A 26910-nucleotide genomic window follows, 5' to 3' on the forward strand; every position below is an offset into this window, starting at 1 on the left:
AATGATTCTGAAATCACATATAATGTACTTACACAGTTGTATAAAATAATGTGACAATGCTTGATAGCTGTTAATTTGGAAGACTTACATGCCAAAAAATGAGACCAGGACAAGAAAATGATTCAGAGCCATCAATTAAGACCCTGAACAAATACCTCAAGCCCCAAAAGCTGAAAACGTTCCATTTTCCTACAATACTCAAAGAGCAAGTTTGTTTATACTAGGCCTAAATATGTCTTGAAATTGTTCTTTCCATCCCCACTGTCAATAGATAACTCTAGCCCAAATTATCTTTTAACTTGGATATTAAAGCAATTTTGTTTTTGTTTGTTTGTTTGTTTGTTTTGTCTTTTTGCCTTTTCTAGGGCCGCTCCCTCAGCATATGGAGGTTCCCAGGCTAGGGGTCGAATCGGAGCTATAGCCGCCGGCCTACGCTAGAGCCACAGCAATGCAGGATCCGAGCTGCGTCTGCGACCTGCACCACAGCTCACGGCAACGCCGGATCCTTAACCCACTGAGCAAGGCCAGGGACTGAACCTGCAACCTCTTGGTTCCTAGTCGGATTCATTAACCACTGCGCCACAACGGGAACTCCTGAAGCAGTATTTTTATCTAGCTGCTTGCATTTCCAGTTTTGCACCCTTAGCAGACGGAGTGATATCAGTTGGGCACTGTTCTGCTCAAAATGCTTCAGTAGCTTCCCACTGTTCAAAGGATAAGGACCCACACTCCTTAACCTGGTCTTAAAAATTCCTCAGAGATCTGCCTCCTGCCTGCCTGTTCAAGACAATCTCTCTTTCCTAACAACAATAAGCTATAGTTACACTGGCCTTCCTAGTTCTTCGAATGCACTAAACTGTAAACTATTTCCCCCAAAACTATTTCATCTGCCTGAAATATTCTTCCTTACCTCCCTCCCTTCCCACTGCCCAACTCTTTTTTTTTTTTTTGTCTTTTTAGGGGTGCACCTGTGGCATATGGAGGTTCCCAGGCTAGGGGTCAAATTGGAGCTAGAGCTGCGAGCCTACGCCAGAGCCACAGCAATGCCAGGTTCAAGCCGTGTCTGCAACCTACATCACAACTCACAGCAATGCCAGATCCTTAACCCACTGAGCAAGGCCAGGGATCTAACCTGTGTCCTCAGGGAAAATAGTCAGATACGTTTCCCCTGAGCCATGATGGGAACTCCCCACTGCCCAACTCTTAACCTGCAAGTTCCTCGTCACTGTTCAGGTCTCTGCTAACTGGCATATCTTAATAGAGATCTTTTCTGAATACTCAATTCTTTTTTTTTTTTTTTTTTTTTTTTTTGCCTTTTCTTGAGCCGCTCCTGCGGCATATGGAGGTTCCCAGGCTAGGGGTTCAATCGAAGCTATAGCTGTTAGCCTACACCAGAGCCATAGCAACGCAAGATCCGAGCTGCATCTGTGACCTACACCACAGCTCACCGCAACTCCGGATCCTTAAACCACTGAGCAAGGACAGGGATCGAACCGGCAACCTCATGGTTCTTAGTCGGATTCGTTAACCACTGCGCCACGACGGGAACTCCTGAATATTCAATTCTTAATTTTGCACATCTCACCATTATTTCTCAAAGCGCTTTTTTACTTTCCTTTTTGTCTTCCTTTTTTTGGTAATGAGAAATTATACATTTGTCCCCTGAACTGCAAATTTCATATTTTTTTAAGTCTTGCTTAATGTCTGTCTGCTACAATAGAACCAAGATTCAAGAGAGCAAGGATAATGTCTGTTACTTTAATCAATTTGAATCCTGGCTCACAAAAAAAGATCAAAAGACATTTACTGAATGGTAATATGATTAGTTTCAAAATTCACTATCCTTAAAAATAAACTTCTAAAATCAATATCTCTCCAGAAAAAGGAGATCCTCTGATCTGCCTCCTGCCTGCCTGTTCAAGACAATCTCTCTTTCCTAACAACAATAAGCTATAGTTACACTGGCCTTCCTAGTTCTTCAAATGCACTAAACTGTAACATCCCTCCCCTCCCCCAAAACTATTTCATCTGCCTGAAATATTCAAACAAGACAAGTAAATCACGTGTAGTTATTCCTGTCCCTTAAAAAAAAAATCTCACTAAAAGGAATGAAATGGATTTTTATAAAAGGAACCCACAAAGTCAAAGAAAATTAAAGAGGGAATAGCAACAAAACTTTTGAAGCTAGACAGCATGAAGATAAATGATGACCAACTTAATAAACCAAAGAAAGATGAAACCTAATCCAAAAGTAAGGAAAACCCAGAAAGGGGATGATTTATGCTGCAAACCCCAGAAAGGCTTAAGAAATGGGAACACTACATACTTAAGAAGGTCTACCAGGAGTTCCTGTTATAGCTCAGCAGTTAATGAACCCAACAAGCATCCATGAAGACGCTGGCCTCAACCAGTGGGTTAAAGGATCCAGTGCTGCCATGAGGTGTGTGGTGTAGATCGAAGATGCGGCTCGGATCCCGCGTTGCTGTGGCTCTGGCGTAGGCTGGTGGCTACAGCTCCGATTGGACACCTAGCCTGGGAACCTCCATATGCCGCGGGAGGCGGGAGTGGCCCTAGAAAAGGCGAAAAGACAAAAAAAGAGAAAAAAAAATAAGTAAGCTGAATCTAAGCCTACTTCCATAAATAAGCCAGCAGACAACTGGAGGTTGTGATATATTCTATAAGACAACTGTCTAAATATTCTATGTCATATAAATCAAACAAAATATGAAAGGTTGTACTAGATGTTCTAGATTAAAAGAGACCAAAGAAACCCAACAACTGAAATAATACATGAATCCTGATTGGATCTGAAATCAAGAAAATGAACAACCAAGTAAGTAAACCAAAAACATAACATCCACAGCTAAGAAAAAGACATTTTGGGGAACCACTGAAGGTATCTGAACATGAAATGTTTAATGTGGTACTAGAGAGTTTAGGTTAATTTTCATAGATTTGATATGTCATTGTTCCCGTTTGAAAAATGTTCTTATACGTGGCAGATGCATGCTAAAGTATTAAGGGCAAAGTGCCAGGATGGCTTCAACTTATTTTCAAACGATTTGTGGGGAAAATTGTGTGTGTGTGTGTGTGTGTGTGCACGCGTATGTATATAAAAAGATAAAGCAAATGTGCCAAGATATTAACAATTGGTGATTTTAGCTGATGGCTATTCAGGGTTCACTAGAATATTCTTTCAATTTTTCCGCATGTTGGAAATTTTTCAAAGAAAACAGAAATCATAGATTGTTTTTTAAAGTAGCATTTGATGGAGTTTCTGTTGTGGCTCAATGGAAACAAATCTGACTAGTATACAGGAGGACGCAGGTTCAATCCCTGGCCTTGCTCAGTGGGTTAAAGATCCAGCGTTGCCGTGAGCTATGGTGTAAGTCACAGACGCAGTTTGAACCCTGTGTTGCTGTGGCTGTGGTGTAGGCTAGTGGCTATAGGTCCAATTCAACCTCTAGCCAGGGAACCTCCATATGCCATGGGTACAGTCCTAAAAAAAGACAAAAATAAAATAAATAAAATAGAACGAAATAAAATAAAATGAAAGTAGCATTTAAGAAAAATTTCCAGAACTGAAAAACATGAATATCCACATAAAGGGATCACTTGATACTTAGTATACAGAATAAAAATGATTGAAACTAAGACATATTTCCACTATGTGCCAGAACACTGGGAACAAAGAAAAGACCCTAAAATAATGCAGAGCAAAAACAGAGCATAAACAAAAGACCAGGAATGAAAAAAGCTTTGGAGTTCCCCAAAATATTCTAAGCCAGAAGTTATAACTTCACAATTATGAGGGAAATAATTTCAATTAGAATTCCATGCTCTGCCAATGCCCACAGCATTGGCACTGGCTGAACAAGCCCTTTGCAGATATGCTAAAACTCACAAATTTAACACATTTATTTCTTTTTACCAGCCATCCCTATCAAAAACCAGTTTTGATATTTGGTGTATTCTTGGGGTAAGCCAAGAAATAAGAAGGCATGGAATCCAAGAAATAAAAATTCAACAGAGAAAAAGCATAGAATTCAAAAGAAGGCAAATTCCAGAAAAATAGTTGTACAAGCACAATTGGCAGAGATGAACAAAGGATTGCAGGAGGGACAAATGTCTTTTTTTTTTTTTGTCTTTTTGTCTGTTGTTGTTGTTGCTGTTGTTGTTGTTTTTTTTTTGTTTGTTTTTGTTTTTGTTTTTGGAAAAATGTCTTTAAACAAAGGAAATTGCAGATTTCCCAAAGATGTATTTTTCAGCAGACCTTGATTATGAATTTGTGATATATGGGCAAAAGCAAGCATCACTCTCCCTTTAAAAAAAAAAAAGGTAACATTAAATACAAAGAAAACAAAGTTGTACAACAAAGCAATAAACATGATTCACAGTTGAGTCATGAATAAAATCCATTGTAAAGAGTAAAGAATAAGCCATAGAAAGGAAGAAGACATTTATAAAATATTTATCTGTCAAAGAACTAGTATCCAAAATATAAGGATCGGAGGTCCTGTCGTGGCTCAGCAGTAAGAAATCTGAATAGTATCCATGAGGACTCGGGTTTGATCTCTGGCCTTGCTCAGTGGGTTAAGGATCCAGCTTTGCTGTGAGCTGTGGTGTAGGTCACAGACACGGCTCGGATGCTGCTGCGTTGCTGTGGCAGTGGTGTAGGCCAACAGCTATAGCTCTGATTTGATCCCTAGCCTGGGAATTTCCATATGCTGGGGGCAGGGGTAGGGGGGAGAAGGCATCTGTTACAAAATACTAGTAAAAAACTAAATGGTACAAAAGAAAAGGAACCACTAATTAAACGGGAAGATATTTGCTGAATAACAATCATTCTAGTCTTTGCTCCAGATTCTTTTCTCCCAGAGTTTCTAAAACCCTTAGAATTTCCCAAGTGATAGCAGTGTCTTTGTTATTAGATTACACCTGAGTTCATGCTAATGAGGTGACTCATGGTACATCCATGGGTAGCTTTGGCAGTGGGGTTGGTCACCAGAAAGATCGAGCCAAGGGAGAGGAGTAGAGCTAGAGATTCATGTGGCCAATGTCAAACAATCACACCTACATAATAAAACCCCAATCAAAAGTCTTGACATCACAGCTCAGTGTATCTTCTGGGTTGATGAATACACTGATGTGCCAGAAACGTAATGTTCCCTGATTCCACAGGGCAAGAGCACAAGAAGCTAAATGTTCAGCCTCCTTCCAGACCTTGTATCTCTTCATTTGGCTATTCCAGATTTGTATCCTTATTATTTATAAGAAAACTTTAATTGTAAGTATAGTGCTTTCCTGAGTTCTGAGACTCATTCTGGAAATTACCAAACCTGGTGGGGAGGGAGGTTCATGGTAACCTCCTCATTCCAACTAGATCTGTAGCTAGTTGATCTTTAGTATGGTCTGTATTGGGGCAGGTGAACTAAAACCTGTGGAGTCTGAACTAACTCCAGGTGGTTAGTGCCAGAATTGAACTACAGCACACAAGTTGGGGCTGAAACAGAATGTGCATGGATTGGAGTATTTAACATTGTTAAGATGGCAATACTCTCTAAACAATCTACAGATTCGATGCAATCTCTATCAAAATTTCATGGCCTTTTTGAGGAAATGGAAACCCAATACTCAAATTCACATAGAGTGGGCCCTGATTAGCCAAAATAATATTTAAAAAGAAAAAGTAAGAAGACTCACCTCTTAATTTCAAAATTCACTAACAAAAAGCTATAGTAATCAAAACAGTGTGATAATGGCATAAGCGCAGATATACAGACCAATGGGAAAGAACTGGGAATCTAGTAATAAACCCAGACATCTATGGCCAATTTATTTTTGATAAAGATGAAAAGACTATTCAATGGGGAAAGAAAGGTCCCTTCAACAAATGGTGCTGGGACAACTGGATATGTAGAAGAATTTGTACCCTCTATCTCACTTCATTAAAAAAATTAACTCAAAATGAATCAATATCCCAAATATGAGAACTAAACCAAAAAACTCTTTCAAGAAAACATATGATTTTGTAAATCTTCATGGCCTTAGAACTGGCAACAAAAGCACAAGCAATGAAAGAAAAAAATACATAAATTTTAATTCATCAAAGTTAAAAGTTTTGTGCTTCAAGTGAGTACAGGGTGAAGAAAGAAGTTTTGAAACTAGAGTGAACTGATGGATGCACACCACTGTGAATACAAGTTAAATACCACTGAATTTATACTAAATACCACTGAATTGTACAACTTAAAATGATTAACTGTGTTATGTGAACTTCACCTAAATTTTTTTAAAAATTGAAAAAAGAGAGAAAAGCCAAAAGAAAACTCAAATGAAAAAATGTTCAGTTTCACTAATAACAGAAATACTATAAACTAAAACCATAATGAGATATCACTATATTAGCTAGTTAAAAATGTGACATCTAAATCTTGGCAAAGATGGGGAGCAGGGCAAAAATACACTGTTCAAGTGAAGCTAGTATAGCCACAATATCAAATAAGGACTATATGAGGGAAAATAATTTCAGGCTAATCTAACTTATAAACATAGATATAAAAACTAAAAACAAAATTCTAACAAGCTGAATACAGTAAGAAATTTAAAGAAAACATTATGTGGCTTAAAGATTTAAACATAAGACACTACACCATAAAACTCTAGAAAAGACTGTAGGCAAAACATTCTCTGACATAAACTGTAACAATATTTTCTTAGGTCAATCTCCCAAGGCAATAGAAATAAAAACAAAAATAAAGCAATGGGACCTAATCAAACTTAAAAGCTTTTGCATAGCAAAGGAAATCATTTAAAAAACAAAAAACAAACAAACAAAAAACAGAAGACAATCTACAGAATGGGAGAAAATAGTTTCAATGATGCAAATGATAAGGGCTTAATCTCCAACATATATAAACAACTCATAAACTCAATAGCAAGAAAAAAAAATTGAGAAAAGGGCAGAAGATCTAGACATTTCTCCAAAGAAGACATATGGATGGCCAACAGGCACATGAACAAATGCTCAATATCCCTAATTATTAGAGAACTGCAAATCAAAACTACAATGAAGTACCACCTCACACTGGTCAGAATGCCCATTATTAGCAAGTCTACAAATAACAGATGTTAGAGAGGATGTGGAGAAATGGGAACCCTCCTACACTGTTGGTGGAAAGGTAAATTGGTACAACCACTACAGAAAACAGTAGGGAGGTACCTTAGAAAACTAATATAGAACTACCATATGATCCAGCAATCCCACTCTGGGCATATATCTGGACAAAACTTTCATTCAAAAAGATACATGCGCCCCTGTGCTCATTGCAGCACTATTCACAACAGCCAAGACATGGAAACAGCCTAAATGTCCATCAACAGATGAATGGATTAAGAAGATGTGGTACATATACTCAGATATAAAAAAAGGCAAAAAGAAAAAGACAAAAAAAAAAAGAAACCCTCAAAAAATAAAATAAAAAAGGACAAAATAATGCAAATGGCAGCAACATGGATGGAACTAGAGATTCACATACTAAGTGAGGTAAGTCAGAAAGAGAAAGACAAATACCATAGGACATCTTATATCTGGAATCTAATATAGAGCACAAATGAACCTATCTACAGAAAAGAAACAAACTAATGGACATGAAGAACAGACTTGTGGTTGCCAAGGGGGAGGGGTTTGGGAGAGGAATGGAGTGGGAGTTTGGGATTAGTAGATGCAAACTATTGAATTTGGAATGGATAAGCAATGAGATCCTGTTGTACAGTACAGGGAACTGTATCTAATCACTTGTGATGGAACACAATGGATGATAATGTGAAAAAAAGAATGTATGTAAATGTGTAGTTAGGTCACTCTGCTGTACAGCAGAAATTGACAGAACACTGTAAATCAGCTATAATAAAAAATTAAATAAAATAAACAAATGGGACCTAATCAAACTTAATAAGCTTTTATACAGTGAAAGCAAGCATAAACAAAACAAAATGACAACCTACAGAATGGGAGAAAATATCTGCAAATGAAGCAACCGACAAGGGCTTAATTTCCCAAATATACAAGCAGCTCATACGACTCAACAAAAAAACCAAACAACACAGTCAAAAGATGGGTAGAAGACCTAAATAGACATTTCTCCAAAGAAGAAATACAAGTGGCCAATAAGCACATGAAAAAATGTTCCCCATTGTTAATTACTAGAGAAACGAAAATTAAAACTACAATTAGGTACCCAACTCACACAAGTCAGAATGGCCATCATTGAAAATTCTACAAATGACAAATGCTGGAAAGGGTGTAGAGAAAAGTGAATCCCTTTACACTACTGGTGGAAATGTACATTGGTGCAGCCACTATGTAAAATAATGCACAGGTTCCTTAGGAAACTAAGGACAGAGTTACCACATGATCTAAAAATCCCACTCCTGGGCATATATCCGGACAAAACTATAATTCAAAAAGATATATGCACTCCTATGTTTACAGCAGCACTATGCACAATAGCCAAAACATGGAAACAACTCAAATGTCCATCAACAGGGGAATAGATTAAGAAGATGTGGTGCAAATACACAATGGAATATTACTCAGCCATAAAAAAGAACAAAATAATGCCATTTGCAACATGGATGCAACTAGAGACTCTCACACTAAGTGAAGTCAGTCAAAAAGAGAAAGACAAGTACAATATAATATTACCTATATGTGGAATAAAAAATATGACACAAATCAACAAATCTATGCAAGAGAAACAGACTCATGGACAAAGAGAACAGACTTATGGTTGCTGAGATGGAAGGGTTTGAGAGAGGGATGGAGTAGAAGGAGGCTGGGGTTAACAGATGCAAGTTAACAGAGGAGATAAACAGCAAGGTCCTACTGTATAGCAGGAGAACTATATTCAGTGTTTATGATAAACCATAACGAAAAAGGTTGTGTGTGTGTGTATATATATATATATAATTTAAAAAAAACATTATTAAATTGATTTTATTCAAGGAATACACAGTTGCTTCAACATTTAAAAATCTGTTAATGTAATTAATTAACAGATTAAAGAGAAAAGAACACAATTATCTCCAATAGGCAGAGTATAATAATTTGACAAAATTCAAGATCCACTTATTGAGGAAAAAAACCTGAACATACGACTAGAAGGAAATTTCCTTATATTGATGAATGGTACCTACAAAATAGGAAACAACCTAAATGTCCAATACCAAATGATAAAAGACTGAGTGCATGTCCTTAAAGTTGTAGCAAGTAAAATACATAAGCACTGGAAAGCAAGAAATACAACTGATGTTCGCAGATCTTACGACTGCCTACAAGAAAAGAATCCAAAAGATTCTCTAACAGATTGTTAGATTTATACAAGATAGAGCAGAACTTTCAGAAATATACCAGAAAACAAAGGACAACTGCATCTCTTACAATTAGAAAAACACATTTTTATTTATAAATAGCATCAAGACAAAGTGTTTAGTATTGTAAAATATGTGAATAGAATTATCAAAGTGGACTGAGATACTAAAAAATATTTAAATAAATGGAAATGCCATTCCTTATTAAAAGGAAGCCTCAATTTTGTAAAGATATGAATTCTTCCCAGAATGATCTATATATTTAATGCAATTATAAGCAGAATCATAAGTGCTTCAGGAGGCTTGACAAGATGATTTTCTTACTTACACACAAGACTAAGGAATCAAGCTACTCCTTAAAAATAAGTTGGAAGGATCTGCTCTATCAAGATGTCATGACATTATAAAATAATAGCCATTAATTGATAGTGGCATTGGCACAATGATATTAAAAATAGACTATGGCACAGAAGACTGAGCTATGAACACACTCAATACACATTTGGAAATTTACAGTCTGGCACTGAAACAGTGAAAAAATGGACTATTCAAGAAAAGGTGCTAAGATAATCAGATATCCATAAAAAAGAATTGTATCTATCTCACATAATACATAAGGTAAAATTAAAGTTAAACCTCTTAGGAGTTCCCGTTGTGGCGCAGTGGTTAACGAATCCGACTAGGAACCATGAGGTTGTGGGTTCGGTCCCTGCCCTCGCTCAGTGGGTTAACGATCTGGCGTTGCTGTGAGCTGTGGTGTAGGTTGCAGACGCGGCTCGGATCCCGCGTTGCTGTGGCTCTGGTGTAGGCCGGTGGCTACAGCTCCGATTGGACCCCTAGCCTGGGAATCTCCATATGCCGCGGGAGTGGCCCAAGAAATAGCAAAAAGCCAATAAATAAATAAATAAATAAATAAATAAACCTCTTAGACTATACGCTAGTTACCAATTTATTGCCTCTAAGTTCCAAATCCATCCTTAATTGCCTACTTCATGAAAGCAGCTCTGGGCTATTTAAGTATTTTTCCTTTGCCAGCCCAAAGTTAAGCTTTGTCAGTAGAGGGTATTAGCGAGATATTGCAGGAGGAAGAAGCATTCCTCCTGGTTCTGGTGGGCTTGCCTGTCAGGCTTCTCCAGTGCCCAGGTCCACCTCCTGAAGCACACGCAGCTTCGCCAGTGGGCAATTCCCACAACTTGAGTGGATCCTACCAGGCTCCCACAGTGCAAGCACCTTCTCCAGCTCCTGGCTCTTAACGTGCAAGATGACCAACAGCATCCACAAGCCAGCAGCTTCCTCTGGCAGTTTAATAGCAAATGCTTTTGGTAAAACATCTCATCCTACCATAGAGGACAGATTTCTGGCAAATTCCAAAGGGGAGATGTCTGATAAGTTCTTCTGGTGCAGCGCCATAGCAGCAATAGGACCTTGGAGAGGGGCCAGGGAGACACCCAGGACACAAAACTTATTTAAGCAAGCGCTTACTCTCAGGTGCCAACCCTGCACTAGTACAACCCTGAGAATAAATGCCTTAAGGGTCAAATCGGAGCTGTGGCTGCCGGCCTACACCACAGCCACAAGAGGGGATCCCAGCCACATCTACAACCTACACCACAGCTCCTGGCAACACTGGATCCTTAACCCACTGAGAGAGGCCATGGATGGAACCTGTGTTCAGATTCGTTTCTGCTGAGCCATGACGGGAACTCCTTTTTTTTGGCTGCAGCCGCAACACGTGAAAGTTTCCAGGCCAGAGACTGAAGCTGCATCACAACAGTTAACAACCCTGGACCCTTAACCTACTGAGCCACCAGAGAACTCCTTTCTCTACTTATTAGCCAACCTTTCCTTACTCCAGTTGTTACCGAGACAGCCTCTGTCGACCAGTGCCAAATAGAAACACAGAGACGGAGTTTTGGATGAAAGAGAAAAAAAATAGCTTTATTGCTTTGCCAGGCAAAGGATGCCATAGCAGGCTAATGCCCTAAAGACTATGCCCTCCCTTGGGAGAGATTAGGAAGGGATTGTATAGTTCGGGAGTAGAAAATAGGACCACAGATAAGGATGGGGTAGATGCAAACTTGTATTCTTCAGGTTTTAGTTCTGCAAAAGAACTCAAAGATATTGTCATGTATATTCCTTGAAGAGGAACCCAGGACCCTGTCCCAAGACTGCACTATTGTTTCTTTTGTGTCTGTGTGTGTGTGCGTGTGTGCGCACCCACGGCATACATGGAGGTTCAAGGCTAGGGGTCTAATCGGAGCCACAGCCACGACAGAACCAAGCCACATCTGCAACCAACACCACAGCTCATGGCAACGCTGGATCTGTAACCCACTGAGCAAGGCCAGGGATCGAACCCTCCACCTCACAGTCCCTAGTCAGATTCATTTCCACTACACCATGAAGGGAACTTCCTGCTCTATTTTTTTCTTGATGGCTCCTCTTGAGGCAGAATATTAACTCAGGTAGTCAGTGTAGGAGCATGGGATATGGCCACTGATTAACATTTGTGGTTTAAGAGCTCCAGGGAGTAACATCCCCACAGGCTTTGTTTACTTAGGGAGTGTACCTACACCCAGATGGACATTAATCCCTAATCCCCTGTGACTCAGTTTGTGGGAAGAAAAGGACAAAGAAACTAGGAGACTTATGAGACATTTCCACCCATAAGACCTTACTGGACAAGGACTGATAGGGGTGATCGAAGGCCAATGGGAGAAAACCACATCTTTCTGGACCCCATGTTGGTACCTTCCCCACCTTTAAGAGATAAAAACCCTTATAGGACAATAGAGAAAGGGGGCTCTTCTCCCTGCTCCCAGCTGTCCTGGGAGCTATCTGCTTTCCTTTAATAAAGACGTTGCTTCCTTGCTGCCTGTGTGTTCGAGGAATTCATTCCTCAAATGTGACTGCAATGAAAAAGAACCCAGATTCCAGTATCATCTTTCTGGTATCACTCCCTTGTCTCTGCATCCCCTTCCCTTCCTTCATTAGCAACTGTTAGAACCTGCCCTTTGGAACTCAGGGAGGGTCATGGAGGCTGAAGCTTATTCCCTAAAAACAAGAAATGGGAGACACATTGTATGGCCAGGAGCCCCACAGGGTTCTGCTTGGTTCCACAATCCCATTACAGCTAATAATTCTTTTTTTTTTAATTTCCCCAATACATTTTTTTTCTACTGTACAGTATAGTGACCCAGTTACACATACATGTATACATTCTTTTTTCTCACATTATCAGGCTCCATCATAAGTGACTAGACATAGTTCCCAGTGCTACACAGCAGGATCTCATTGCTAATCCATTCCAAAGGCGATAGTTAATAATTATTTATATTGAACTTTCCCAGTTCAAATTACTGCCTCTTGATTGGATCCTGATATCAACAGAATTGGTAGGTGAAGTAAAAGTCCCAGTAAAAAGGCCTTGTAAAGATGGGATTTGGGGATTATTTTGGTCATGTCTTTTAGCCATCCTTTAAATCTTTTTTCATTTGTCTGTTTCACTTTTGGCCACCTCAAGGCATATGGAATTCCCAGGCCAAGGATCAGATCCTCCCGCAGTCTTGACCTAAGCAGAAGCTGTAGGCAATGCCGAATTCTAAACCCACTGTGCCAGGCCAGGGATCAAACCCACATTCCAGCAGCTCCCAAGACACTGAAGATCCAGCTGCACCACAGTGGGAGCTCCCATCCCTTAAATCATTGTTGCCCTGAGCTGTTCTGATAGGAATGGAGTAGGCAAAGGTAGCTGTAGAAGTCCCAATAAGGAACCATAGATAAAGAAGGAAACAGGGGACTTTGGGAGATCACTGTAAGTTAATAAATTGAGGAGTTCCTGTCGTGGCGCAGTGGTTAACGAATCTGACTAGGAACCATGAGGTTGCAGGTTCGATCCCTGGCCTTGTTCAATGGGTTAAGGATCCAGTGTTGCCGTGAACTGTGGTGTAGGTCGCAGACGCGGCTCGCTCGGATCCCGCGTTGCTGTGGCTCTGGTGTAGGCCGGCGGCTACAGCTCCGATTAGATCCCTAGCCTGGGAACCTCCATATGCTAAGGGATCGGCCCTAGAAAAGGCAAAAAAAGACAAATAAATAAATAATAAATTGATCAAAAAAGCCATTAGAACAAGGCAGGCTTGCTTGACTAGGGGAGGTGCAAGAACTGCCTCAGGCCACGTGGAGGATGGGATGAGGCCTGCATTAGGTTTCTGACCAAGGGCAGGAGCTTGAGGACCGCCCTTCAGCTAATTTGAATACACACCTTACCGGATACCTAGGAGGAGTTACTACACCCAGAAAAGAAGAGGTGGGCCTTTCCAACCCCAAGCCACTTGGATGATAAAACTGCGGCCCACCGGATCCTTGGGGGTAGAGCTTCCTTGCCCTCCTGCCCGCCCGGTTGCGTCTCTCACCAGCGTTCTATCCTAATAAATCTATTTCTTGCCTATCACTTTGTCTCTCCCTGAATTCCTTCTGCGGGGAGCCATGAAGAACCTGAACCTCAGTAAGTCCAGACATTGGGTAAGTGCTAATTTAAAACTTGACTTCAAGTCCCAATCTAGGTTTTGGCTAGGTTCAGGCCATTTATGCTGTCAGTTTCAGCTCTATTTTCCTTGGGCTTGACTGCAGTGTGGTTCCTTACTAACAGGACTTGAAATGCTAAAAATCCATGGTATGCAGGGGAGGTCACAATTAATCAAGCTGTGGTTGATTGGGATGAAGTGCTATGTGCCTTGGGAGCCAAGTAGTTGCTGTACTTGACCATTATGGCAGTAATGATGACTTATTAGATACAGATGGATTCACTGGAACTCTCTCCAGTGCCTACAAAGAGAAACTGACAAGGCGGGGTCTGTTAACTCTCAGCTTAAATTAGTTTGAGAACCAGAGCACGTCCATGAAAATTCTAAAAGAATCTCTACTTCTCTACTTCTTAAAGTCATGAGGCTGATACTCCTGAAAATTAGCCATAATTAACTTGCAGGTTGCTGATTTACAGTAACAGTTGAATCCATAGACTTGCCATACTTTCTGTGTAAAAGATAGAGGACTAAATATGAGAATGCGATCCTTAAATAGGGAATTGGGACCTTTGGTCAGAATCCAGATGAAACTGATAGTCATAAACTCCCCCCCACCCCGCCAAGTTGCTTTGGTCCTCTCTTACAGTTGGAAGTAATCTGCAATTCAGTGTCTGGAGATTAGCTTTCCTCTCATAGAAAACTGATAACAGCACTTGAAGCAGTACCTGAAAAGGTGTGCTAATTCTCCTCAAGACCCACTAGAATTATTCTCTTGCCACTGGACTTATAACAAGGGTCCAATCTCAGCATGTTCCAGAGAACAAGTAGATACTAAGAGCCAGGAAAAATTCACTATTAGTTTGCAAGGGCTGCCAAACCAAAACAACACAGACTGGGTGGTATAAACACCGGAAATTTATTTGCTCACAGTTCTGTTGGTTAGAAGCCCAAGATCAAGGTGTCAGCAGGTTAGGTTTCTGCTAAGGCTTCTCTCCTAGGCTTGCAGATGGCCACCTTCTCACTGTGCCCTCACATGGTCTTTTCTCAGTGTGGGAGCATCCTTGGTGTCTCTGTATGTGCATAAATTTCCCCCCACATAAGGATACTAATCATAGCGGTTTTGAATTTGTGTGTGGGGGGGCACAATTCAGCACATAATATTCACTGAAACAAGGGTTATGGGAGCAGACTAACACTGCTCTACTGTATCTTTTTGTATAGCTTTAACTTTTGGAATCATGGTTGTACAAGCAAATCACTGGAGAAGGGAGATATAAATGTGGAACAGGGTAAGACTAGAATGAATATTGTAGTCCTAGCACCCAAATCTTGGTTTTTAAATATTCTTTACAGCAAGAAACCAGATTCTTTAGAAAAATGGTTTACTTCAGGCTGGAGCTAGCAAAGTAACTAGGAATAAGCCTGTAATGTCTTGGTGTTCCAGAAAGTGAGGAAATGTTCCCCCAAATCATGGGGTAAGTCAAAAGGACACAGAAGCCAGCTTGAGTAGGCTCTCACTGGCTAAATTTGGGACAATTTGAGTATCGAAAAAAATAGTAACAGATCATATAACACATAGAGTAAAATGAAAATGTACGAATTCATACTGATATAACAAATGAGTAAGTGGAGAAGGGAATGCTCTTTACAGTAGAATGCCAACAATTACTACAGACAAGATGACGGAGATTTAAAAATCCCATCATTTTGAGAATGTAAATGGTACAACCACTATGGAGAACAGTATGGAGGTACCCTAGAAAACTATATAGAACTACCATATGACCCAGCAATCCCACTCTTGGGCATATATCCAGATAAAACTTTCCTTGAAAAAGACACATGCATGTAAACAACCTAAATGTCCATCGACAGATGACTGGATTAAGAAGATGTGATACACACACACACACACACACACACACACACACACACACAATGAAATACTACTTAGCCATAAAAAAGAACAAAATAATGCCATTTGCAGCAACATGGATGGAACTAAAGACTCTCATATTTAAGTGAAGTCAGTCAGAAAGACAAATACCGTATGATATTACTTATATCTGGAATCTAATATATGGCACAAAGGAAACTTTCCACAGAAAAGAAAAACATGGAGAACAGACTTGTGGTTGACAAGAGGGACCAGGAGGGAGTGGGAGGGGCTGGGAATTTGGAGTTAAGAGATGCAAACCATTGCCTTTGGAATGGATAAGCAATAGGATCCTGATGTATAGCACTGGAAACTATGTCTGGTCACTTTTGATGGCGCATGATAATGTCAGCAAAAAGAATGTATACATGTATGTGTGACTGGGTCACCTTGCTGTGCAGTAGAAAACTGACAGAACACTGTAAACCAGCTATAATGGAAAAAATAAATATCACTATATAAAAAAAAAATCCGGAAGTTCCCGTCGTGGCGCAGTGGTTAATGAATCCGACTAGGAACCATGAGGTTGTGGGTTCGATCCCTGGCCTTGCTCAGTGGGTTGACAATCCGGCATTGCCATGAGCTGGGGAGGAGGTCACAGACACAGCTTGGATTCCGCATTGCTGTGGCTCTGGCGTAGGCCGGCGGCTACAGCTCCGATTCAACCCCTAGCCTGGGAACCTCCATATGCTGTGGGAGTGGCCCAAGAAATGGCAAAAAGACAAAAAAAAAAAAAAATTCTACAAAATAATGGCCTATCCTCTTCAAAAATGTCAATATCGTGATACACACAGAAAGCAATTTTTCCAAGTTAAAGACTAAAAAGAGACAATAAATAAATTCAATGTGTGATCCTAGTCTGTATCCTGGACAGTGCGTCAGGGAGAGAGGGTGAGCACTGGGGGAACTGCTACAGAGAATATTATTGGGACAAGCAAAAATTTTGTATATGGACTGTTAGATAATAGTATTGCATTGTTGTTAAAATTGCTTATTTAGGAGTTCCCATTGTGGCTGGCTCAGTGAAAATGAATCTGATTAGTATCCATGAGGATGCAGGTTCAATCTCTGGCCCTGCTCAGTGGGTTAAAGATCTGACGTTGCTGTGCGCTGTGGTGCAGGTTGCAGAGGAGGCTCGGATCTGGCGTTACTGTGGTGTAGGCCTGTGGCTGTAGCTCCAATTCAACCCCTAGCCTGGGAACCTCTATATGCCGCATGTACAGCCCAAAAAACACACACACACACACAAAAAAAAATTGCTTATTTTAGTGACTGTACTGTGGTGTAATGTAAGATAATATTCTTGTTCTAAGAAATAACACACTGATGTGTTTAAGGATAAAGGGGCAAACATTTACAACTTTTCTTTAAATATTCACTTCCTCTTACTTTTTTTAAAGTACACAACTTATTCTTAAATGGTTCAGGTAAAATGTGTATATTGTGTATGTGTGCATGTGCACGCTTGCGTGTATAGAGACAAAGAACAACTGAAAGCACACAAAGAAATGATAATACAAATGGGATAAAATGTAAACAACTGGTGAATCTGAGTAAAGAGGACCCAAGAATACTTTGCATTATTTACTCTTGTAACTTTTTGCAAGTTTGAAATATGATCAAAATTTAAGTTACCCAGAACAAAGGAAGATATATTCCTAAATAATTCTTATGTTAAATATGAAACTAAACAGAAATATAAAATACCTAGAAATAAAAAGGACAGCGATACATACAAAAACCCTGAACAAAGGAAAATTACCTCCCCCTCAAAGAAAATTTAATAACACTAAAATCTCTTTTAAAAAATAAAATTGGGAGGTCCCATTGTGGCTCAGCGGAAACGAATCTGACTAGGATCCATGAGGACGCAGGTGCAATCCCTGGCCTTGCTCAGTGGGTTAAGGATCCAGCGTTGCTGTAAGCTTTGATATAGGTTGCAGACACGACTCAGATCCTGTGTTGCTGTGGTGTATGTGGGCCGACGGCTACAGCTCCGACTGGACCCCTCACCTGGGAACCTCCATATGCTGTGGGTGCAGCCCTAAAAAGTAAAATAAATAAATTAATTAATTAATTAAAATACTAAACCTTGACCTCCACTCCAGACCAACTAAATCTTAATCTTATTCTTGTCACCTCTTTTTGTTTGTTTTTTAGGGCCACACCCACGGCATATGGAGGTTCCCAGGCTAGGGGTCAAATAGGAGCTGTAGCTCCCAGCCTACACCACCAGAGCCACAGCCACGTCAGATCCTTAACCCACTGAGCAAGGCCAGGGATCCAACGGCATCCTCCAGTATACTAGTGGGATTTGTTACCGCTGAGCCACAACAGGAACTCCTATTCTTGTCATCTTGTATGAGCTTAAGTCATTGATTTTCAACTGTGGCAGCACACTAGAATCGTCTGATGATGTCCAGGCCATATCCCAGACCAATTAAATAAAAATCGCCAGGGGTGGGGGACCCAATCATCAATAATCAAGGTTAAGAATAACCAGCTTAAAGTAAATGAAATAATTAACCCTCTGTTTTATTTGCTCCAATTGCTTTTTCCACCTTATGCAGCCAAAAGTAATCTGATCGCAGTGGAAAAACAGGTTCTGTCAGAGAGAACCAGGAGTAGTGAAGTGAATAAGCCACTGTGAAGTTTAACTTGGAAATATTTACTGAAGTTTAAAATATGTGTATTCTATATTATATCCATAATTTCGTTTTTAGAATATACCTTAAGGAAAGCCTGTACATAGATGTTCACTGGAGCACTGTTTGCCACCATGATTAATGGTGATTATTATATAAAATCTAAATCTTTAAAAACTAGACTAAAAAGGCAAGCAATAACAATAATTATCAAGTGACTACTAACTGACATGAAGTAAATAGTCAGGTCCTGTTTGTTCTAAGGGTTTCACATAACCAGCTCAATCCTTGGACCAACCCTATAATGAAGTTTCTTTCCACATCTGCAGAATGCACTCATAATTCTTTTTATATAGAATTACTTTTAAGTGACAAAACACTACCACATACATATTTACATGTCTGTTCACTCAAATGCAATGAATAAAAGCAAAAAGAAAAAATAACTGATAACAGTGTCACCTTTGGGTACTTTGGGTAGATATCTGGGATTAGGACTGCAGTTACATGGGACTTGAAAGCCTTCATAAAATTTAAATTATTTTTATAACAAAAATATATCTATCAATTATATATGTAATTATAATTTAACTAAAATAAAATTTAAAAAGGAAAAACACTAGCATTCAGCCTAAGGAAATACTCATTGTCTACAACAGCAATAATTTGTAAGCAAATCATGTTCAAAAAAGGGGGCTTGATGAAATGGTAACATTATGAGGGCACTATAATTCATGGTAAAAATAAATGTGTAGGAGTTCCTGTCATGGCGCAGTGGTTAACGAATCCGACTAGGAACCATGAGGCTGCGGGTTCGGTCCCTGGCCTTGCTTAGTGGGTTAACGATCCGGTGTTGCCGTGAGCTGTGGTGTAGGCTGGTGGCTATGGCTCCGATTAGACCCCTAGCCTGGGAACCTCCATATGCTGCGTGAGCGGCCCAAGAAATGGCAAAAAGACAAAAAAATAAATAAATAAATAAATAAATAAATGTGTAAAGAATGGACATTTGTTTAACATGTATTTTGACATGATAAAGGCAGGATACAGGTCAGTAGCCATAGTATAATTACATATTTAAAATATAATTCTAAGTATTTGCTCTATCAATTTGACAGCAGTTGTCTTTAATTGATAGGATTACAGATAACCTTTGTTATATATTTGTACTTCTCTGTATTTTTTAAATTTGTTGCAATAAATAATTTTTTGGTAATGAAAGGAATACAGAATATAGCTATCTTCAGAAAGGTGACATATTTGACAGATATTCAAAGATTTTTTAAAAGAAATGATCTGAACATGGCATTGGTAAATAATATAGAGACATACATTTTAAAAATTCAAATGGATAATACAAACTATGTAAATAATATAACAAGCAGGTGGTACACAAGGGAATACTATTCAGCTATCAAAAAGAATGGAATCTTGCCATGGTTGAACCATGAGGGTATTATGCTAAGTGAAATAAGTCGGTCTGAGAAAGACACGCGACCACATGATCTACTTATACGTGGAATTTAAACTAACAAAAACCAAGCTCATAGATAAAGAGAACAGATCATCAGTTGTGAGAGATGGCGGTGGGTGAAATAGATAAAGTGGGTTGAAAGCTACAAACTTCCAGCTATAAAATAGCTAAGTCTTAGGGATATAATGTATAGCATGGTGACTAGAGTTAATAATATTGTATTGCATATTTGAAAGTTGCTAAGAGAGTAAATCTTAAAGCCTTCACAAGAAAAAAAATTTTTTTAACTATGTATGGTAATGGATGTTAATTGGACTTGTGATGATCATTTTGAGATATAGGTGATCCTTGAACAACATGGGTTTGAACTGCATGGTTCCATTTATTCGTGAAATGTTTTCAGTAGTAAATACTGCAGTACTACAGAGTCTGAGATTGGTTAAATCTGAAAATGTGGATACAGAGGAACCATGGATATGGAGGGTTGACTATAAGTTATATGCAGATTTTTTAATGCACAGAGTCAGTGCTCCTAACTCCCACATTAAGGGTCAACTGTATACACAAATATTGAACCATTATTCTGTACACCTGAAACAAAATAAAATGTTATATGCCAATTATACCTCAACATTTAAAGACAGATCCCTTAGGACCTACCAAAAGACTTGTGTGTTAAGTGTTTTATACTGTAACTGATAGAGACATCCCAGGAATGGGAAGTAAAGGAGAAAGGGAGCTAACATTTATTGAATTTCTGATGTGTACCAAGATGTCTACACATCTCATTTCATTCTCAACAACACTGAGAATGAGAAGCTCTCATTTACAGGTTAAATAGTTCACAGGTGGTGTAGCTGAGCTTAGATGCCACATTTGATACTGGAGCCCATAATTTTTATACCATGTTACAGAGACTAGTGTAGGTAAAATAATCTGAGGGATGATTTGTTTCTCTTTTTCTGAGAGAGCAAATATGTAATCTGAAGGATTAGTGAGAATAGATGGCAAAGAAGCAGAGGAAGAAACTACCTGACAAAGGATAGTGGCGGAGGATGGCTGGGGAAAAGGAGATGTGGAAAGGACAGCTAAAAAATAAATACGGGAGTTCCCGTCGTGGCGCAGTGGTTAACGAATCCAACTAGGAACCATGAGGTTGAGGGTTCGATCCCTGGCCTTGCTCAGTGGGTTAAGGATCCAGCGTTGCCATGAGTTGTGGTGTAGGTCGAAGACACGGCTTGGATCCCGCGTTGCTGTGGCTGTGGTGTAGGCCAGTGGCTACAGCTCTGATTTGACCCCTAGCCTGGGAACCTCCATATGCCATAGAAGCGGCCCAAGAAATGGCAAAAAAGACCAAAAAATAAATAAATAAATAAATACAACATAGAAGAGTAAAAGGGACTATATAAACAGACTGAATGGACCAGAATGTTATTAAAATTAAAATAGACAGTAAATATCTACATCTGTATCTATATCTCATTTTTACACCCCTCCACTTCTAAAAATGTATTTTAGGACACTAAGGATAAAAGAAAAAATTTTAAATCATAAAAGTCATACATCATAGATACTCAATATCAAAAACCGAGGTTAAGGTTATTACTACAATTGATCATTATCTGCAGTGTTCAAAGTCCTGGAGGAAGTGCTATGGGAAAATACTAAATACAACGGATTAAATGATTCCTATTTGCCAAGGACTATTCTCAGATGATAAGCAAGATTTTGCTGAGAAACAGGAAGAAAGGGTAATATCAACTGAGAGGATGATATTAGAAGGTTTCCCAAATTTCTACTCACATAATTACAGATACAATGCAATTCAATCCCAATCCCAAAAGATGTTTGAGTGGAACCAAGCGATTTCAAAAAATTATGTGGATCTGCAAAGGAATACAAACCGCCGAGACACTCTTAAGGAACAAGGAGGTAAGAGGACTTGCTCCAAATATCATAAAGTCATAGTGAATAAGACAGCATAGTATTGCTGCAAGGAGAGACAAACAGCAATGGAGCAAAACATAAAGCCCAGAAACCGATGGAGACATAATGGTAAGACTTGATTTTTGACTACAGTGGCACTGCAGATCAGTGCAGAAAAGACAACTTTTCAATAAATGATATCGGAGCAACTGGATACCCACATGGGGAACAACACGAAATTGCATTCCTCCCCTGTACAAATCAATTCCAGGTAGTTCAAAGACATAAATGCTAAAGCCAAAAACTAGGAAGCTTTTAGAAGAGAATACAAGAGAATCTTCATTACCCCAAGGTAAAAGAAAATTTCTTAAACAAGCACTAACTACTGAAAAAGATTCCACTGCATTAAAATTCAAAACCTCTATTTACCAGAAGGCATCAGCATGAAAAACCAAGCTGGAGGAGAAGATAATATTTGTCATACGTGCAACTGACAGTAAATAACATACAGAAGATACATTTATGTATGTATGTTACATATATATTTATAGTCAACAGCCGTAAATCAGAGAAAAACCCAATTAAAAATTGGCAGAATATTTGAACAAGCATTTTACAAAAGAGGATATCCTGGTGGGCAAGAACTAGTGTTCAATTTCATTGATAATAAGGGCATATCAATTAAATGTGATAACACTAGATGTCTACCAAATTGGCAAAAATTTATAAAGTGTGATAATGCCAGGAGCTGGCATGACTATGGAACAAAAGGAACCTTTGTAAATTACTGATATGAGTAAAAAATTTGCACAGTATCTTTAGAGGATGCTTTGGCATAGAAAAACTGAAGCTGCATGAACAGTAGCCCTCAACAATTTACTAACAATTTTAGTATACAAAGAAATTCAAGCACACATGTACCAAAATATGTGCATAAAATAGTCACAGTCCCATTGCTTGAAATAACCAAAAACTGGAAGCAAGTAAATTGATATTATCATGCAATGAGATAGTGTGTGTGTGTATACATATAACACACACACACACACACATATATATAGACACATATATAGCAATGGGAAAAATGAACTGTAGTTATAGAAATATGAAAATGTTCACAAACATTTTTAATGAAAAAAGACACAAAAGAATATTTATTCATACCAAAATATAAAACAGACAAAAACTGAATCTATGTGGTTTTGGAATTCACACCAAAGTTCTAATGAAAGACAAAGTGGTTGTCACCAGAAGGAGGCATATATCAGGCTGCTTTAGAGACGGCTGTATTCTTTTACTGGACCTGGGTATTCCTTACATGAGTCTTTTTTTTCCCCTTGCAGCCTCTCTTTACACAAGTCTTTATATTATTTGTTAAACTGCACAAATGGATATTAAATGGCATGTGTGTATCTAATTTGAAATTTAAAAAATAAGCCATAGGCATTTCAAATAAATATGTACCTCTAAAAATGTGTCCAATATTAAATTATGTGGGGAAAATATAATTTTATGTAAAAATGAAGGTTATAAAATAGTAAATGCTGAATAAATTCAATTTTTTAAAATCACATTTTATATATGTACATAAAACATGCTGAGAAAAAATATCAAAATGTTGCCATTAGTTTTAGGTAGGAATTTAAATTTTCTTCATTGGGGATTGCCATACTTTCGAAATTATTTAAAACAATCATGTTTTAATTTTATATTAAAAAAAGAAATAGTTGGGTTTTTTTAAGACAGCTGGAGAAAAAATTAAACCATTTGACAAATTAGAAAGAGAAAGGTGCATGTGTGAATGGGGGTTTGATGCAAATCACATTTCACAAAGGAAAAATTCCGGGGATCAGGTCATCTGATAGGCAAGAATTTTCAAGAGGAGGAAAGCCAGTTACATACTGACAAAGAAAAGAGGATTTCAAGAAACGACAAGCTACCTTGCAGGTGCCTTGAGGATGTTCAACAGCCATTCTCTACTCCACTCTGGAAGATTCTATTCAAGCAGAGCAGAGCTGAGGAGGGAAAAAGGAGTCAGGAAAAACCAGGCTCTTCTGGAAGCCCCAAGTCAAATTACCGCCCATCACCTACAGATGTAGGTCAGACAAAGCTCGGGCGTCCTGCTCAATACCACCATTACAGACAAGAGCAGGGTCATTTGCAGTTCTGGGCAGAATCTGTCCCTGAACTAACAAAGGTCTCCTGGGAACAGAGCGCTGGAGTCATAGAGGCTCCAAGACAAAGACGCCCCACACCTACAGTGCTGGATGGATACACATAATCATACAAACTCACACTACGGGGACACAGGCACCTCAGACCTCCAACACAATGGGCTGCAGACAGCCACACAATTACACACACCACAGGGCAGTCCGTCAGAACAGCAGAGTCACAGGCACACCACATTCTCACATACCCAGTGACACCTACCACGGGGACACAATGGCAACAAATTCACATGCATCCTACCACCACAAATCAATCAATCTCTCTCTCACACACACACACCCTCCAAGGGGAAACACCATAAATCTCACAGGCAAATATCTCTTCCCTCTCTTTAATAAAGTCTTTAATAAAGTCTTCCTCCACACCCGTGGTTCAGCAAATGATCATAATCTCACACACACACACCCCAAAAGGATACACAGTTTTACAACCGCAGTCAAGGAACATCGCACTCTCGTGTCACACCCAGTCATACATGCACAATCAAAACTGCAAATCAAGCCCGCCTCCCCGCCCTCAGAGTTCGGTACGCGGCCACACAGACACAAAGACACAATCACAGACACATACGCTCCTCACAATCTCCCCTTCTCAACTGACTCCCGTAGAGGCCAGAGGTTCCCGACAGGCCCGGTCCCAACCCCAGGCTCCAGGACATCTCACCTACTATTCCTCTGGTCTGGTCAGCACGGCTCCACTCTACTTAAATTGAGCCTAGCAGCTCTCACAGCACCCCGAAGCCATTTCCCCCAACCCGCCAGAACGCCCCGCCCACTCTCAGGAGCGGGTATAGTTCTCGCGGGAGGGGGCATTAGGTCTAGAGGCCTCTGGGAGATGTAGTCCAGAAGGCGACGGGGGCTAAAAGCTGTCTCCAGTTTATCCAGTTCCCCAGTAGTTAAGAGCTTGGACCTGCAGCGTACGGGAGGCTTCCGCGAGGCTTAGCTGAAAAGAACTCGCTCGACCAAACTTTAGTCAAGCTCCTTTGGGCCCTCTTCTTGACTTAGACCTCGTCCTTGATCTACTGACCCCAGTTCAGCAAGAAAAGAATCCCCCTACCGGATACTTAACCAAATTCCTCTTTTTTTTTTGCATCCACTCCATCACCCTGACCATTGGCTATTAATCCCCGGTTACTGTTATAGACCAAGTTGGGTTCAGTATCTCTTCCCTATCTTTAATAAAGTCTTCAATAAAATCTTCCTTATGTGACTGTCGGCTGCAACTTTCACACAGCCCGGCCTCAGAGTATGGCTCTCAGGTTTTGGGCGCTCACCGTGCAACATGCTGGGTCCCATGGCCTCCTGGGATATGTAGTCCAGGACTTTGCCAGTGGCCAAAGGGATTGCGTTCCCTAGGCACTAAAGTGGGGCCTGATCTCTGTTAAATAAATGCTCAAGACGCTGCTTAGAATTATGCTTTGCCGCGGGAACGCGCAAATGCTCTCTGGGCAAGTTGCTGTGGAACGTGTTGGGGAGCCAGAAGAGCAAACCGAACGTGAGACCTGAGTGTCTGGGACCAAAGCAGCTTAGGGAGTTAGAAGGGGGGAATCCACAGCTCAGTCACGTATGTGAGAGTGGGCAAAGGAGGGCCCGAGTGTGAGACCATGATGAGATTGCGGGCATGACTACATTTAGGGGTTAGTTGAATTAATGAGGGACAGTATGTGGGTAAAATTGATGAGTGTGAGAGAGAGGTGGGATCAAGATTCTGAGTGGCTTTGGGAGGATGGAGGTTCATATTGTGGACACGTGTGTTTGGGAGTAATTGTGTATGTGTGTATGTCAGGGCAAGATTGTGTGTGGATCTGTGTGTGTTTCAGAACGTGAATGTAGGTCACTGCATGGGTGGATGGGCTAGAGGAGGAAAAATCCTCTCAGCTTCCATTTCCTCTTCAAATTGTAATAATAAGAGCATGTCGGTGTTCCTGCCATGGCCAGTGGGTTAAGAATCTGGCTGCAGCGGCTATGGTCACTGTTGGAGGTGCCAGTTGGATTCCCGTTGGATTCCAGGGTTGCCCCCAGCTAAAAGGGAGGTTGCAACTCTGGCTCTGTAGCTCAGATTCAATCCCTGACCCAGAAACTTCCATATGCCAAGGGCGCAGACATCAAATTAATAAATACATATAAATGGTATGTTTTAGGAGAAGGGGCTCCATATTGATGTGATAAGTAACATCTAGCTTTTTGTTTGTTTGTTTGTTTGTTTTTTGGTCTTGTCTTTTTAGGACCACATCCACTGCATGTGTAAATTCCCAGTCATATGGAAGTTCCCAGGCTAGGGGTGGAATTGGAGCTGCAGCTTGCAGCTGCCAGCCTACACCACAGCAGTGCTGCAACCCTGTGGTTTCTACAACCCACACCCGAACTTATGGCAACACTGTATCCACAACCCACTGAATGAGGCCAGGGATGGAACCCACATCTTCATGGATACTAGTCATGTTCATTCCTGCCGAGCCACAATGGGAACTCCACCTATAGCATTTTAATATAAACACTTAAGATTCCACATTTTGTTCTGGAATGGAATACCAGATCAGTGTGTGTGTGTGTGTGTGTGTGTGTGTGTGTGTGTGTTTGGCTGCATCCATGGCAAATGGAAGTTGCTGGGCCAGGGATTGAATCCCAGCAGCAACTGCCACCTATAGGAAGCTGTGGGAGAGAGGATTCTTTAACCCACGGAGCAGTAACAAACCCAAGTCTCCACAGCTAAGGGAGCTGGGGGCTGCTGCAGTTGGATTCTTAACCCACTGAGCCACGGTGGGAGGAAACTGCTGACTTTTTAAATGATATATTTTGTTTTGGG

At 40.0% G+C, this 26910-nt stretch overlaps 2 protein-coding genes across 4 annotated transcripts in view; both read right to left on the reverse strand.

Moving 5' to 3' along the window:
• LOC146402352 (uncharacterized) overlaps nt 1–24856 on the reverse strand; it is a 54117-nt gene extending 29261 nt beyond the window's left edge. For 2 of the 3 annotated variants that reach the window (XM_084960704.1, XM_084960703.1), the window contains exons 1-2: nt 24769–24856; nt 23814–23888 (exon numbers count right to left, since the gene is read on the reverse strand). In XM_084960704.1, the coding sequence (XP_084816830.1) occupies nt 23814–23846 (33 nt within the window). In that variant the 5' untranslated portion in view covers nt 23847–23888; nt 24769–24856. The remainder of the gene's footprint in view (nt 1–23813; nt 23889–24768) is intronic. The other variant, XM_084960705.1, reaches the window with a different exon arrangement.
• LOC106510532 (uncharacterized) overlaps nt 1–24856 on the reverse strand; it is a 28069-nt gene extending 3213 nt beyond the window's left edge. The window contains exons 1-2 of the mRNA XM_013998463.3: nt 24769–24856; nt 23814–23888 (exon numbers count right to left, since the gene is read on the reverse strand). The gene's annotated coding sequence lies outside the window, so the exon portion shown is untranslated. The remainder of the gene's footprint in view (nt 1–23813; nt 23889–24768) is intronic.
• Nucleotides 24857–26910: the final 2054 nt, after the last annotated feature.

The sequence above is a fragment of the Sus scrofa genome, chromosome 6 (genome assembly GCF_054392235.1).
Source record: "Sus scrofa isolate SSC_HxYL_T2T_F1_AM1 chromosome 6, Sscrofa_HxYL_maternal_Yorkshire_Landrace_v2.0, whole genome shotgun sequence".
Lineage (NCBI taxonomy): Eukaryota > Metazoa > Chordata > Mammalia > Artiodactyla > Suidae > Sus > Sus scrofa.